At 41.8% G+C, this 14,670-nt stretch overlaps 2 protein-coding genes across 3 annotated transcripts; one reads left to right on the top strand and one right to left on the bottom strand.

The window, feature by feature from the left end:
* Window positions 1-1,480: 1,480 nt before the first annotated feature.
* tmem186 (transmembrane protein 186) lies at window positions 1,481-3,548 on the bottom strand. Its single transcript, XM_082536025.1, has 2 exons — window positions 3,442-3,548; window positions 1,481-2,694 (listed from the first exon to the last, which is right to left on the bottom strand). The coding sequence occupies exons 1-2, from the start codon at window positions 3,442-3,444 to the stop codon at window positions 2,029-2,031; spliced, it is 669 nt and encodes a 222-aa protein (XP_082392151.1). The 5' UTR covers window positions 3,445-3,548; the 3' UTR covers window positions 1,481-2,028.
* Window positions 3,549-3,580: 32 nt separating this feature from the next.
* On the top strand, window positions 3,581-14,128 carry gde1 (glycerophosphodiester phosphodiesterase 1). 2 transcript variants are annotated; one of them, XM_082536024.1, is made up of 7 exons: window positions 3,581-3,665; window positions 3,919-4,238; window positions 4,980-5,155; window positions 9,878-9,983; window positions 10,752-10,844; window positions 12,002-12,213; window positions 12,535-14,128. In XM_082536024.1, exons 2-7 carry the CDS (start codon window positions 3,969-3,971, stop codon window positions 12,680-12,682), a joined length of 1,005 nt encoding a protein of 334 aa, XP_082392150.1. In that variant the 5' UTR covers window positions 3,581-3,665; window positions 3,919-3,968; the 3' UTR covers window positions 12,683-14,128. The 2 variants fall into 2 exon arrangements, with proteins under 2 accessions (XP_082392150.1, XP_082392149.1); XM_082536023.1 differs by lacking the exon at window positions 3,581-3,665 and adding an exon at window positions 3,672-3,801.
* The last annotated feature ends 542 nt before the right edge of the window (window positions 14,129-14,670 follow it).

Raw genomic sequence — 14,670 nt, 5'->3', positions numbered from 1 at the left:
GCCAACAATCCACCCCAGAGGCACATACTGATGAGTCAGATTAAACTGAGTGAGTGCTTATAAATCACGTATTGCGAGTGTTTCTATTGAGTTGATAGGATTGCTGCTCATGTGTAGAATTCACTGGAAACATCTCTGCAGAGTTTTAGGCTGAGAAAGTTCTTACAAATGAGTGTAACTGAAGACATTTGGATTTGAAGTGGACACAAATTTTAATGTTCATGTTTTTTTTACCTGAAACACCTGTTGTCAAAACGATCTCTACACACTTAACAGCTTTTGTGGAGCGTTCACTAACTGTGTATCAGGTGCACAAGAAGCCTTCATTAAGCAGGATGTAACTAAGCTTTGAGCTCAATCGTCATGGTCAAACTGACGGGAATGTTTTTGGAGTTTTGAAGGTTTTTGATGCAAAAAGATCCCTAAAGTTCAAACAATTCATTTTGCACACACCATGAATTTTTAAACCGTTTTTGGAAATTTGTTTCCCCCTTACACAATGAGAAATGAATTCAGCATATGCATTATTTCAGTTTTCATTAAAGATCTTGAGTTCTTGCAAGCACGAGACACACTTCTCCAAACTTTTCTGAAGTCAGCGATTTTAAAGGATTGCATTTTTGTCATTTCATTTCACCCTGAGACTGAAGCAGATTGGTCTGCTTTTCACCAATATCCATTTACTTTGTCTACATTTAGTCCTTCTGAAACACAAAACATGTCGTGTTTTTCATCCACCATCACATTCACCAGACAAACCGTGCCTCTCTTCTGCTCTGTTCTAATATTATGAATACAATCGTTATCCAAATGATTTGCAAATTTCATGATTGTTTAATTTTTGTCACAGTACAAAAAATAATCCAATCAATCTGGAACTGTCAAGATATGTCAGTCTGGACCGAAGTGGTTAACCAACGTTACATTCACAGACCTCCACATGTGGCTAGCTCTGCTAACGCTGCAATTTTGAACTTCTAGACAAACTAAAATCGGTCCAGGTCCATAATAACAGCGTGAAAGCTGTTCTTTCATGAGACACGTAGAGTCACATGTTTTTTGTTTTGTCTTTTTCAAAGAGGAAATAAAAAGCTTTGTGAAGCTGTGGCCATATGTGGCAATATTTCCATGATACATGTTTGTGCAGTGCTTTTCTACTGTTTCTGAGAACTCGGAAAACATTTATAAAAGCTCTTTATCTATGATACACACGCCTTCATATTTGCAAATCACTTTGACATGAGCCAAGAAACCTGGATCAAATCACCAGCTGGTAGTTAACCCGCTCTACTTCTATTTCTGGATGTCAGAAAACATCTTAACCAAGATAGAACTGAAAACTCACAGGTTCTTAAAAACTCAGCAAGAGAAACTGGTCCCAAAGTGACATTTCTTTGAACCAAACCTGAGGCAAAATGTGTGAATAATTCCCTGTTTCTACAGCCAGGATGCCCCAACCCTAGCCCAGTCAAAAACAATGTTGAAGAATACTTTCTTTAATGCATTTTACACAATAACAGAGTTTTTAGGTTTACACTTTAACCTAACACACAAAAAAAAATCAACATCAGGAGGGGACAAATTCTTTGGAGCTTGCAGCAAAAAGGACATGTGGTGTCTGACCTGTGGAGCTATCCTATCATGGTCTGATGATGCAACATGACTATTCGGACAATGTTAGGCCAATCTCACCTGATCTTTTATTTCAGCTGCATACATAGTCACCATTTAGTAAACAACTGTTAACCTACCACAGTCCAGATTTTTTTTTTTTAATGCAATCTTAGTTCTCAACCTTAATTAAGATTAAAAAAATAATAATAATAAACCAGTAATTTATCAACTGTGGATGATTCAGATCTATGTCAGCTAAAATATCTTAGATATAAAATATAACAGCAAGCGTCCTCCACTGTATAATGTGTTTTCATTTAGAATATTGTTCATGGACAATAGATGCATCTCTTAATATGTTATGTTTTCATAATACTATTCAGAATACCTCACATTTTTTTTCTAAACAAATAATCATTTTAAACTTCCAAACACCTTTTTAAAAGCCTGTTCATCCACCACACGTCCAAAATGAGTAGAGAAATACAGAGTCTCCTGACTGCTGTATCTCTTAAATTTCAGTATGGTCTCATTTACGGAGTCCCCTGTGTCTCCAATGGTCATGACATCTGACACCGGCAGGTACATATCGTGGCGCTTTCCCCAGAAAGTGAGGTGGGACACTTTGAGGGTGGTCTGAGACGGATCCAGATACATCATTCCCACCACCCTTCTGAAGAAGTAACTGGCAGTATACAGCATAGCACCAGCAAACAGAGCTATCCCTGTCGTGTAGCTGACAAGAAAGGTGGAGGCAGCTCCCTGAAAGTAGAGGACGTACACCGGGGGCAAGATGACCACAGTTATTGCAGTTTGGAGGAGTTTGAGCCTGGACACAGCTCTAAGGAGCTTAATGTATGGCAGGGTGTAAATCATAGTGTACTTCTCTGTGGACACATCCGAGTATTTAACAAAGGCTGTGATTTTGGGGATAACAGGTCCATGTAGGTGTTGCTGAATTGGCCTGAGACTTGGTGAACAAGGCTGCAAACTGGAAGGTGTTCGAGCTGCGGGCAGACTTGATCCTCTGGTGAAGGACAGGACGTGGGGAGTTAATCTGCACCGGAGAAGTGACCTGATCTGTAGAAAGATAAATGACATCAAACAGATAAATTCAACATGACATGTTTGGAGACAAAACTGTTATTATGTTGATGATATAGAATATAGAATATTTGATTAGCTAACATCTATGAGAACAAACTGACTACACCACTTAATAAAATAACTCCTGGATCAGCCAACTGATGCATCAAAAATTAACTTTAACACAAACCAAGACAAAACGTACACAAACACCTTAGACTAGATCCCCGTTAACAAAATAACTTTAAAAAAACTGCAAATTCTCTGTCAGTATTTCCTAACATAGTTCATCAATACTGTACATATGGTCTTTAACAATAAAGCTGGCTTTGATCTTGCAAACCTTCCCCGTCACTCTTGCTGCTATCCTCCCGTCATATATCACCTCTGGCCTTCATCTCCACCCACTCCACCCTGTCTGTACTCTCTACTTCACTTATTTTGTGCACTGTACGTTGTTATTGCAGTAATATACAAAATATAATATTGTGCAGTTGCTTAAAAAAATACAAGTGGTATACCCAGACGAACACTTGCAGTATATGTACAGCAGCTGTTGTGTAGCCGCTGTGTGGAATAAAACAACCTGAAGGTGCACATGTCTTGACTGAGCTGTCACCAATGACTGTAGAAAACACACAGCCCTGGCACAGCACTAATGACCTTCTGTGGCTAAAAATTAATCTTACTGATAATAAAAGTCAATGCTGGATAAGAGTTTGGATATAAAACGAGGCTTACCATGATCAGAGACCGGCTAAATGAAAGAAAAATGCAAAAACAAGAAAGATGGATCACCAAATGATATGAATGGGAGCTAACAGGAAGCAGTTATGCGGTGCAACCCGGATGTGCTCACCTTCAACGTCTCGGGGGTTTTTTGTTAATGTTTATTTAACTTTTTTTTTATGTTGTTCCGAGACATCCTGTGAGAAAGCTGTCAATCATCGCTCTGTGACAGCTCAGTAAGAATAATAATTACAATTTTATTATAATTTTGAATACATCAAATTCATTTTGAGGATGTTAGCTTAAATGCGGAAGCATCCACCGGGAAGCGTAAATCAGCAGTTCTCTTCGAGTCACGGGGACTGTCTCTCGGTAATGAGTGTTTTATCGCCGGGCAAAACATGTTCTTATCTCATTTAGGTCGTTTAAAGAAACTAAAATTAGGACAGTAAACGTCCCACACCTTAAATGCGGAACATTTCCTGCCAGGTGCTATCTTCTGCTGTGGGACAGGTGGAGAAGACAAAAAGAGGACAACGATGCTCCAGCTAGGAGATGAAGCCACGCTGTACTCCCTTATCTTCGTGGGGATCCTGCTGGGGACCCGAAGCCCGGTGTGGACAGTGATCATCACCGCCTCCCTCTATCTCTTTCTAGCAATGTTCCGCTTCCCACAGGTACCGTCCAGCCGAACCCAGAAGGTACTCCACCCAGTCAAGGGCACGGCGGGCACGGGCAAGGTGTCGGTGATCGCTCACCGGGGCGGCGGGCACGATGCACCGGAGAACACGATAGCATCTATCTTAGAGGTGAGAGAATGAGGTGGGGAGGGTTTTGGAGCGATTATCCTTCATTTGCCCTTTTTTGTTATGGCCGTGGTTGCAAGGGGAACTACTGCGACGTCTTTAACTTCTGGTATTCACGCCCAGTTTGTATCTGGACAACTTACCAGCACAGAGAACATGCATTTTAAGGCCACCACTCTTCCAGCAGCACCTTGTATCACAATGTTATCAGCCAGTTCCCAACTAGCCAGCCTCGTTTAACTAATCTGCATGTTGAGATAAAGTAAAGATGTGTGAGTAATAATTAATCTAATAGCATCTGGATATGAGTAGTCCCATGTATTGGTTTTAATTTATACAAATAAAGATACCGAATACAGACCACATGCTTATATCAGGTGTATATGAGGTGCGAGTGTTCTGAGCTAGAAATTTGCAAGTCAAAAATACACCTGCTAGTGCTTTTTAGTGTACAGACTTTGTTGCAATGGTGTACACTTTCGAAGAGTATTTCTTAACTGTGATATACCCCCATTTATAGGTCAACACATAGAGAACAGATATACTCAGTTTGCTAGTCAAGTAAAATTTTCTTCAGATGGATCATGGCTTTATGGCTAATTTTGTTGTATAGTAGTTGCAAATTAAGCTGCAAAGTTCATAAGGAAGGTAGGAATGACTTTTGGGTTTTAGGGCAGATTTGTGATCACCAACTCCATCTGAAAAAACATCAAGTGCAGACAAAAATTGTCTGTTCTGTTGTAGGCCAGTAAGAATGGGGCGACTGGTGTGGAATTGGACCTGGAGTTCTCAGCAGATGGCGTCCCAATACTGATGCATGATGAGACCGTGGACCGAACCACCAGTGGGTCAGGATTCCTCAGCAAGATGAAAATGTCAGAGCTGGCTAAACTGGATGCAGCTGCTAAACATCGACTCAGGTAAGAAAGAAGCGTATAGTCAGGAAGGCGCAAACAAAGCACACGGTAGTGAGGTGCTTTAATGTGATACAGGTTCTTCCACACTAATATACTAGCAGGTTTAAACATCCACTGAAATAAGGTAATTTTCCCCTCGAAGGGAGGACGTATGTAATCCGCTCAGTTTGTCTGTTTGTTAGCGGTCTAGCGTACACAGAAGCCACAACACAAGATTTAATTTTTAATTTTATTTTGATCAATTTGAGGTTACAAGGTTACACCAAATGTGAAATTCAGTAAAAACTTTGTTATCCACAATTTATAATCTGTCTTTAAACTTTAAAGCAATATACAAGGCATACAAGGCAAGCGGGGCAAGCGCGGAGGAGTCCGAGTCAGGCTTGAGGCTAAGCCAACTCGCCCAGCCATACCATCGATCCTCTTAGCCAACGTTCGATCTCTGGACAATAAAATGGACAACATACGACTTCTGAGATCAGCGAATCGCAAAGTAAGTGACTGTTGTGTGCTAGTTTTCACCGAGACATGGCTTAATGACAACATTCCGGACTCGGCCATACAACTGGAGCAGCTAGCATGCTACAGAGCCGACAGGGCTCTCATAGACGGAGGCAAGACCCGAGGTGGCGGGGTCTGTGTTTACATCTGTGACGAGTGGTGTCGGGATGCCACTGTAGTACGCAAACACTGCTCATCACTGGCGGAGTTCATGATCGTGAAGTGTCGCCCTTTCTATTTGCCCAGGGAGGTAAGCTCGATCTTGTTGGTCGCTACCTATATACCTCCATCTAGCAACAACAGCGATAGAAATGCGGCGCTGAACGAACTGTATCAGGCCATCAGTGAACAACAAACAGCACACCCAGACGGTTTCATCATCCTCGCAGGAGACTTTAATCATGCTGATCTTAAAACTGTTCTCCCAAAGTTTCATCAGCATGTACATTTTCCAACAAGGGGAGACAACATATTGGACTTGGTCTACACACAGGAAAAAGGAGCATACAAAGCCATCCCCCTCCCCCACATCGGCACCTCTGATCACCTCACTGTTATGCTAATGCCAGCATACAGACAGAGAGTGAAGGTCATCAAACCTGTTATGAAAGAGGTAAGAGTGTGGCCACAGGAGGCCACCTCTGCTCTTCAAGACTGCTTTGGGTCAACTGATTGGGACATATTCAAGGAAGCAGCCACCTACAATAACATCATAGACATCGAGGAGTACACAGACACGGTGAGCTCATACATCACCAAATGCATTGATGATGTAACACAGGTGAAAAGTATCACAACTCGAGCCAACCGGAAGCCATGGCTAACAGGAGATGTCCACAGGCTGCTGAAGGCCAGAGACAAGGCCTTCAGAGCTGGGGATGAAATAGGCCTGAGAACAGCGAGAGCCAACCTGTCCCGTGGCATCAGGAAAGCGAAACAGGACTACACACACAAGATAACCTCCCACTTCAATGATAGCAAGGATGCAAGAAGCCTATGGCAAGGCATCCAGGCTATTACAGACTACAAGCCTGTAGCGCGTAGCTGTGAGAGCGACACCACTCTGCTCAACAACCTGAACAGCTTCTTTGCACGATTTGAAGCACAGAACAACACACGCCCACAGAAAACACCACCACCTCCACACGACCAGCCTCTGTGCCTGTCTGCTGCCAGCGTGAAGAGGACACTCATCACCATCAACGCCCGGAAAGCAGCGGGTCCAGATAACATCCCTGGTAGTGTGCTGAAAGACTGCGCAGAGGAGCTGAAGAATGTCTTCACAGACATCTTTAACACCTCCCTGAGGCAAGCCACTGTTCCATCATGCTTCAAGACTGCCACCATCATACCTGTGCCAAAGAAACCATCCCCAGCCTGTTTCAATGACTACCGCCCCGTAGCACTGACACCCATTATTATGAAGTGCTTTGAACGACTAGTCATGTCACACATCAAATCCACCCTACCTCCCACCCTGGACCCACACCAGTTCGCATACAGAGCGAAACGATCCACAGAGGATGCAATCTGCTCTGCCCTCCACCCAGCCCTAACTCATCTGGACAAGAAAGACTCATATGTGAGAATGCTGTTCATAGACTTTAGCTCAGCATTCAACACCATAATACCACAACAACTCATCTGTAAACTGGACAGACTGGGCCTCAGCACCTCCCTCTGCAACTGGCTGCTGGATTTCCTCAGCCAGAGGCCTCAAGCGGTGCGTGTGGGCAACAAGGTCTCAAACAGCATCACCCTGAGCACGGGGGCTCCACAAGGCTGTGTGCTCAGTCCTCTGCTCTTCACCCTGTTGACACATGACTGCACACCAACCTACAGCTCCAACCACCTTGTGAAGTTTGCGGACGACACAACGCTGGTGGGGCTCATCACCAAGGGCGATGAGACCCACTACAGGAAAGAGGTTGAGCTCCTGACCACGTGGTGCAGAGACAACAACCTCCTGCTAAATGTCAGTAAGACCAAGGAGATTATTGTCAACTTCCAGAGAGGCCACACCTGTCACCCCCCATTGACCATCGACGGCGCTGCGGTGGAGAGGGTGAGCAGCACCAAGTTCCTGGGGGTGCACATCAGTGAGGACCTCTCTTGGACCACCAGCACAGCATCACTGGCCAAGAAAGCACAACAGCGCCTCTACTTCCTGCGCAAACTCAAGCGGGCAAGTGCTCCACCACCCATCCTGACTACATTCTACAGAGGCACTATTGAAAGTATCCTCTCCAGCTGCATCACTGTGTGGGGCGGTAGCTGCACTGACTATAACAGAAAAGCTCTACAACGCATTGTGAGAACAGCTGAGAGGATAGTTGGTGTACCACTCCCCTCCCTGCAAGACATTTACACCACTCGCCTCACCCGCAAAGCCATCACAATTGTCAACGATGCAACCCACCCCGCGCACTGTCTGTTCAGCCTCCTGCCCTCTGGAAAGAGATACAGAAGTCTCCACTCCCGCACTACCAGGCTCACCAACAGCTTCATCCACCAGGCTGTGAGACTGCTGAACTCTCTTCCCTCCCGACTCCCAGCCAGCAGAATCACCAGATTGGCAGAAGTATAGGAAGACAGATTGGACTCTACTCCCCCTCACCCACGCACACTCTCCAGCAAGGAAACACTCTCTGAACCGGGAACTGAAAACATTCCTGACTTGCATTGCAATTGCACACACCTGCAGCTATATATATATTTTTGGTATTTCTTTTGGCACTGTTTATATTATTTATATTATTATATTACTATTTATTACTTTATTGTTAGGGCTTTATTGTTGTGCATCTGCACCTTATTGTTGTCAATGTCTACGCATGGGACAGTGTGAAACGTAATTTCAATTCCTTTGCATGGCAAGTACATTTGAAGAAATTGACAAATAAAAGTATTCTATTCTTCTATTCTATTGTTAGAAATGAGTACCTAGGTGGTCGAGCATTTCACCTTGGCCTTCACTGCGCATGGAGAGAGCTGTACAACACAGTTTTTTTTTTTTCAATGTGACGCCATATGATGTCACAATGACGGCATAAAGTTTTGCAAAATCACACACTGGATGATTATATCTTATCTTAAAGTTGTTACAGCTTATCAATGCCAAAGCTTTCAGCCAGTTCTGCTCCAATCATATGGGTAAAGATAACAAAATACACAGATTCTAGTGTGTAATGTTTCAAGGTCAAAAGTCAGGGTCACACAAATAAGAAAATATTTCAGTTTCTACTGGATCATATCCAACGTTTAAAGTAATATATTAGTCACTGGGGGGCGTATGCATTTTTTAAACTTTAACTTAAATGACTTTACAATAACACAGAAATATAAAAATTATATACTACCATATTAACAATGCTCACTATTCCAACCAATTTGTGCACTGTACCACTGGCAGCAAAACACCCCCGGAGCATGATGCTACCTACCACCATGCTTGACAGATAGTACAGTGTTCTTAGGTTTGAAAGCTTCTCCGTCACTCCTACAAACACATCTCTTGGCATTGTAACCAAAGAGCTCAATCTTTGTCTAATCAGACCATAAAACTTTTGTTTTGAAGGCTTTTGGTTTATCCATGTGGACAGCTGCAAATTGCAGTTGAGCTTGAAGGTGTCAATTTTGGAGCAGTGTCTTCTTTAGTCAGCTCCCTCTCAGTCTATGCTTCACTGTGACACTGGTATTCCAGCAGTTTCCAGTTCATGACAGGTTTGAGCCTCAGTGGTTCCTGGGTTATTTCCTCTCATCTAAGATGGACTGTGTGTGTCTTTGTCCAGACCTTGGCAAAGTGGTTACACATCTGAATAATTCATGCTTATGTATAAGCGTTTTAAACGAATAATTTCAGACTCTTAACAAGAAGTTCATAGGTTTTTGCTTACACAAACCCCAAATTAACCCATTTACACACATGTTCAAATAATACTTTCTCTATGACAGTTTGATTGTGCTGTGTTAGATAAACACTATTTTGCCCGAGGACGGCATGTAGATTGGATGTGCCAAGGATCAAATATCTAACTGAAAGATATAGCCCAGGGAAATATCGGAGCAGGTAAACGGCGGAGAACCGGAAACTTATGCTAGATAAGAGTGAACGAGTATATAAGTGACTTTGGCAAACTGTGTAGTGAGACGTATGAAAGATCACTGGCACAATATAAAAAGAAATCCAGTTAAAACGAGCCTTACTTGTTTTATTTCCACCAGGGACAAGTTTGCAGGAGAGAAGATCCCCACCCTGGAGGAGGCAGTGGAGGAATGCATCAAACTGCAGCTAACCATCTACTTTGATGTCAAAGGTCATCCAGATGAGGTAACGCCAACAAAACTGCCTGCATAACTGAGAGATTGCACATCATCATCGTCACAGTTTGCCCGTGTTGATTTTAGTGATGGCTTGATACAAACTGATCACAAGTCCGCCATTTCTACTTTTTTATTCATTACCAATAGAATGGCACTATAATACATGTCACCACTCTATTAGTTACACAAAACTAATCATTAAAATTAGTTGTGGCAAGCCAGAGTCATACCGGGGAATATCCAGAGAAGAGAAACACTACTAACGCTGACGCACTTTAAGACGTCCAGAACACATGTTCCAGGTTTGTCTGTACTCAAACAAATAACAAACCCCTAAAACGCACACGGACACACACACACACAGCTTCTCACAGATTGAGGACAGCACCACTGATAAGCAATGTTTTGTTTGTGTGGTAACATTGTGTATGCTGTTAGACGTTCCTTGTTTGTTTGCTCTTTAACAACCAAATGTAACTTTGTTTGTGTTGGCAACATAAAAACTGAGCCAGGGGCAGTAGTCTCTTAGCTTAAAGTTAGGGTATTCACTCAACTCCTTAAGTGCAGCATTTGCACGTTTTTAAGGAAGGGAAAGCTGCAGTTGTGGTTGGAGGCTCACGTACTGACATTTATGATTTGCGGGCCCGTATGCCTGTGCATACACAGCTGCTAGTTACCACCTAGTGGTTGGAGAGGAACACCCACAAGCAAAAACATTAAATCTGCAAACAGCTGAATGACCTACGATAACCATTTGTTTCTTCTTCCTACTCAGGCAGCCGCAGCTCTAAAGGAATTGTATAAGAAATATCCGGTCCTCTACAACAGCAGCATTGTCTGCTCCTTCGAGCCCAAAGTCATCTACAGGGTAAGACGGCTCATATCTGAAGAGTTTAAAGCTTAGTTCATGTCAGTAAACACACTATTTTTTCAGGGGGGATTTTTCTCTGTGGTTTTCTTCATACGATCTAGTCCAACTAGAGGAAAATTACAATTTAGAAGAAAATACACCGAGGTAAACTAATATGTAGTATAAAGAATCAAATTCCAGACATGAAGAGTTTCTGGTGACTGTCAGGTCACGTAGCACCGTTTGTTCCCAAAGGGGTAATTTCAACGCTGCAATTACACACCCTTAAAAAGTACAAAAGATAAAGATGCACAAAGTTCAGACAGTTTGGCTGCACACAGTGAAACAAAAAAAACACAAGAAGAAATGTAGAAACAAGTTTGTGTGGGTCAGCTTATCTTATTTATCCTACATTAATTAACTTCTGCTATAAACTAGAAGTTCAAAGTTCTCTATGCATGATTATGAACCCTGACCACTTTCAGAACTTTTATTTTATTTTATTTTTTTTAAACTTGCAGCACATTGGCAACGTGGTTAACGCTGTTGCCTCATAGTATGAAGGTCCTGGGTCCAAATCAAGCATTTGGCCCGGGCCTTTCTGTGTGGAGTTGGCATTTTCTTCCCATGTCTCTGTGGGTTCTCTCTGAGTACTCTGGCTTCCTACCATAGTTTTTGGGGTAGGTTAATTGCTGATTCTAAATTGGCCGTAGGTGTGGATGTAAGTATTCCTCTGTGTTAGCAGTGCGACAGGCTGGAGACCTGTCCAGGGTGTGCAGGGTGGCAGCCGTTACAGGCTCCAGCCGCTCCGCAACCCTGAGTAGGATAAGCGGATATCTGTGTGTTACACTTTGCACCTCCTAGACACATTTAGGTGATGGATTGCAAGACTAATTAAACAGTATGAGCACACAGCTCTTAGTGCCTTAGCTCTTGGTTCCTATTTTCATTCATTTGTTACCAATTAAAGTGAACGCTAAGATGACCTGACATCAGCTGACATGTGGCTCAAAGTAGTTTACAGTTTTAATTGTAGTTATTTTTGCACAGTCTAAGAGTTAAGTTAAAAACGTATTGTAATAAATAGTGTTGACTCAGAAAGAGTGGGGAAACAAATACACAAATTGCTTTCTAACAAAACAGCATGCTAATGTTCACCAACACTTTGTGTCTAGATGAGACAGAGTGACCCAGATGTGGTCACGGCACTGACCCACCGGCCTTGGAGCCTGAGCCGGTTCGGGGACGGTGCCCCACGTTTTTCATCGCTGTGGAAACATCACTGGATGACTGTCATGGACATCTTGTTGGACTGGGCACACCATAATGTTTTGTGGAAGCTCTGTGGCGTTTCGGCGTTCCTGATACAGAAGAACTTTGTCTCACAGTGAGTTTTGTAGCTGGAACATACAGTGATATATTCTATATATGCGTTAGATTTCATTAGAATACAGATGTGTTAGAGGTACATTTCAATGGCACTGCTAACTGTCTTATTCCATGCTCGGGTTTATTGTTGTGGATCATCAATAGGAGGAAATCTAAACATTACATATATTTGTATATATTAAGTATCTCACTTTTACATTTATTTTTTTTAAGTTATACCAAAAAAGTTATCGTTGCTTTGTACTCATCCTTAAAAAGTTCTTTTTGGGTCATTCAGACCAGATGAACATCACTCACCGATTGTGTGTCCTGTCTACAGGGACTATGTGCAGTACTGGGCCCAGAGGGGTGTCGAGGTTGTAGCCTGGACCGTCAACACACAAGTAGAGAAGGAGTATTACCAGGAGGTGCTAAAAGTCAACTACATCACAGACAGCATGGTGGAAGACTGTGACCCTCATTACTGACGTACACATAAATCCACTCCACAAAATGTTGGCATTTATTAAAGATAAAAGAAACTGTCACCCATATGCAAGCTCAAGCAAGAGATCATATACTCCTTTTATTTCCAAGAAGACTGTTTTTCTATGGGTGTATGTTTTCTGAAGAATTTTAACTGGGCGCCATAACAAAATACAAAGTAACAGATTTTATTACGACTAAATCACTTTAATAATGAATAATGATGAACTCGCCTGTTATATTTACAGACTTGTTAATGCAAGGTGCTGGTAATATGTGTCTATAATAGACCTGCAGCAACATGATGTATTCATCCACTCAGGACTACATTGGGGGTTTTGGGGGGGGGGGGGTTGTTTGTTTGTTTTTTGTATGTTTGTCATGTTAGTTGTGTTTATACAGTCTTTCAGATAATGCAGAGCACTGTGTGCACTTTTTACTCACTAAAATCTGAAGAAATCTACCTTGAGATGATTTTTTTTTTTTTTTTGTCATTTATGACATGTGAATACTACTTATTAAAGAAACATACATAAATGCTTTATAGAGCAGCATAGACAAACTAATAATAAGTAGGCTTGGTGATTACTTATGTTGTTAATGTATGGAGAAAACAAACTTTTGTACTGTACTGTATATGAAACCACAAGGACATTTATGAGGGATCAATTGTGGCACAAATACACGAATGGAGTTAATGCATGGCTTTGTGTAAGGCTCGAGTGTTACCAATAACACAGTGCCTGTTTTTAAAGAGTAAACCATTTTTTAGCAGTATGACAGTTTTGTAACTGCTTTACTTGAATGGGTAAAAACTAAAGTTAGACGTTGCTTGATGTTGCTGTTTGTCTGGAAAATCAACCTCGTGCTTTTGCATTTCATATATGCTGAATGTAAAGTAAGCTGGCTTTACTTTTTTTCATCCCTAAACTTGAGTGTAGAATTTCAAAATGTAAATTACACAATTTGGTGTTGCCGTAAGGCTTTAAATGACTTTAATAAGCCTGACTGATTCTAGATTTTTGGGGCTAATGACTGCCAGATTTTGGTGGTCACCACATTCTAGTATCTGATGATATCATTATATCTATACACTGTAGATATTACTGTACAACAGAGGTGGACAATTAATTTTCCTAGGTGGACATATTAGAAACTGGAACGGTTTTGGAGGTAAAATAGATATAAAATTTTTACTCAACCATAAAATCTATTTTTACTAATCAAATTGCTCCAAATAACAGGAAAATGCATCAACAGTTTAAAGTAAGGTGACACGGACTCTCTTGTGAATAACTACTTGATTTTTTATTTTTATTTCTTTGTAATAGTTGTGGGAATGTAGAGCTGCTTGGCAGACTGAAAATGTTGGTCTGTCATGTTCTGTGTCGTTATGTGACGGCTCTGGACACTAAAATGGATCAATAAAGGTGAACGGTTTGAGCTGATATCTTGCATTGCATCATTCAGTAAACACAAAAACCTGGACATACTGTCTCAGGAGAACATAAAACTGTTCAGGTGTAGTGTAAAAGCTCATGCATTCACTGTTTGGCCCTGCTGTTAATGCTAAGCTTGTGTAGTGGGGACTGTTGATTATTAGCTTTTGGGCCTGCAGAGTCAGACGATTGACCCAGATAGCGCAGATGAATGGGGGTTGAGTGAGAAGTGTAGTGTTGGATATCACCCTGGTTAAGCCTGTCTGAGCCGCTTCTTGTCCCGGCTGATCTTCAGTTGCTAAATGCAGAATTTCAGCTCAGGCAGTTTGGAGGCACTCAGCTAATTTTTATCTGAGCAAAAGAATCAGTTTACCTGCGTGTTTAAAAAAAAAAGAAAAAGAAAGAAATGTTAGATTTCAGGTAGAAATTATCAAAGGATAACAATGACGATAAGTCCCCAGAGAGATTATGGTGAGTGCCAAAAGCTGATTTAAAAACTAAAGCCCTATCCTTGTTAATAGAGGTTTTTTTTAATGCTCACAATTGGTCAA

The sequence above is a fragment of the Aulonocara stuartgranti genome (assembly GCF_965226115.1).
Source record: "Aulonocara stuartgranti genome assembly, chromosome: 6".
Lineage (NCBI taxonomy): Eukaryota > Metazoa > Chordata > Actinopteri > Cichliformes > Cichlidae > Aulonocara > Aulonocara stuartgranti.
This window is presented reverse-complemented; position numbering and strand designations above follow the sequence as displayed.

Bases quoted from the DNA above. Each gene is read 5' to 3' on its own strand.
- gde1 (XM_082536024.1), top strand. From the start codon at position 3,969: ATGCTCCAGCTAGGAGATGAAGCCACGCTGTACTCCCTTATCTTCGTG. The intron at 4,239-4,979 runs GTGAGAGAATGA...GTTCTGTTGTAG, and splicing joins CGATAGCATCTATCTTAGAG to GCCAGTAAGAATGGGGCGAC. The intron at 5,156-9,877 runs GTAAGAAAGAAG...TATTTCCACCAG, and splicing joins GCTGCTAAACATCGACTCAG to GGACAAGTTTGCAGGAGAGA.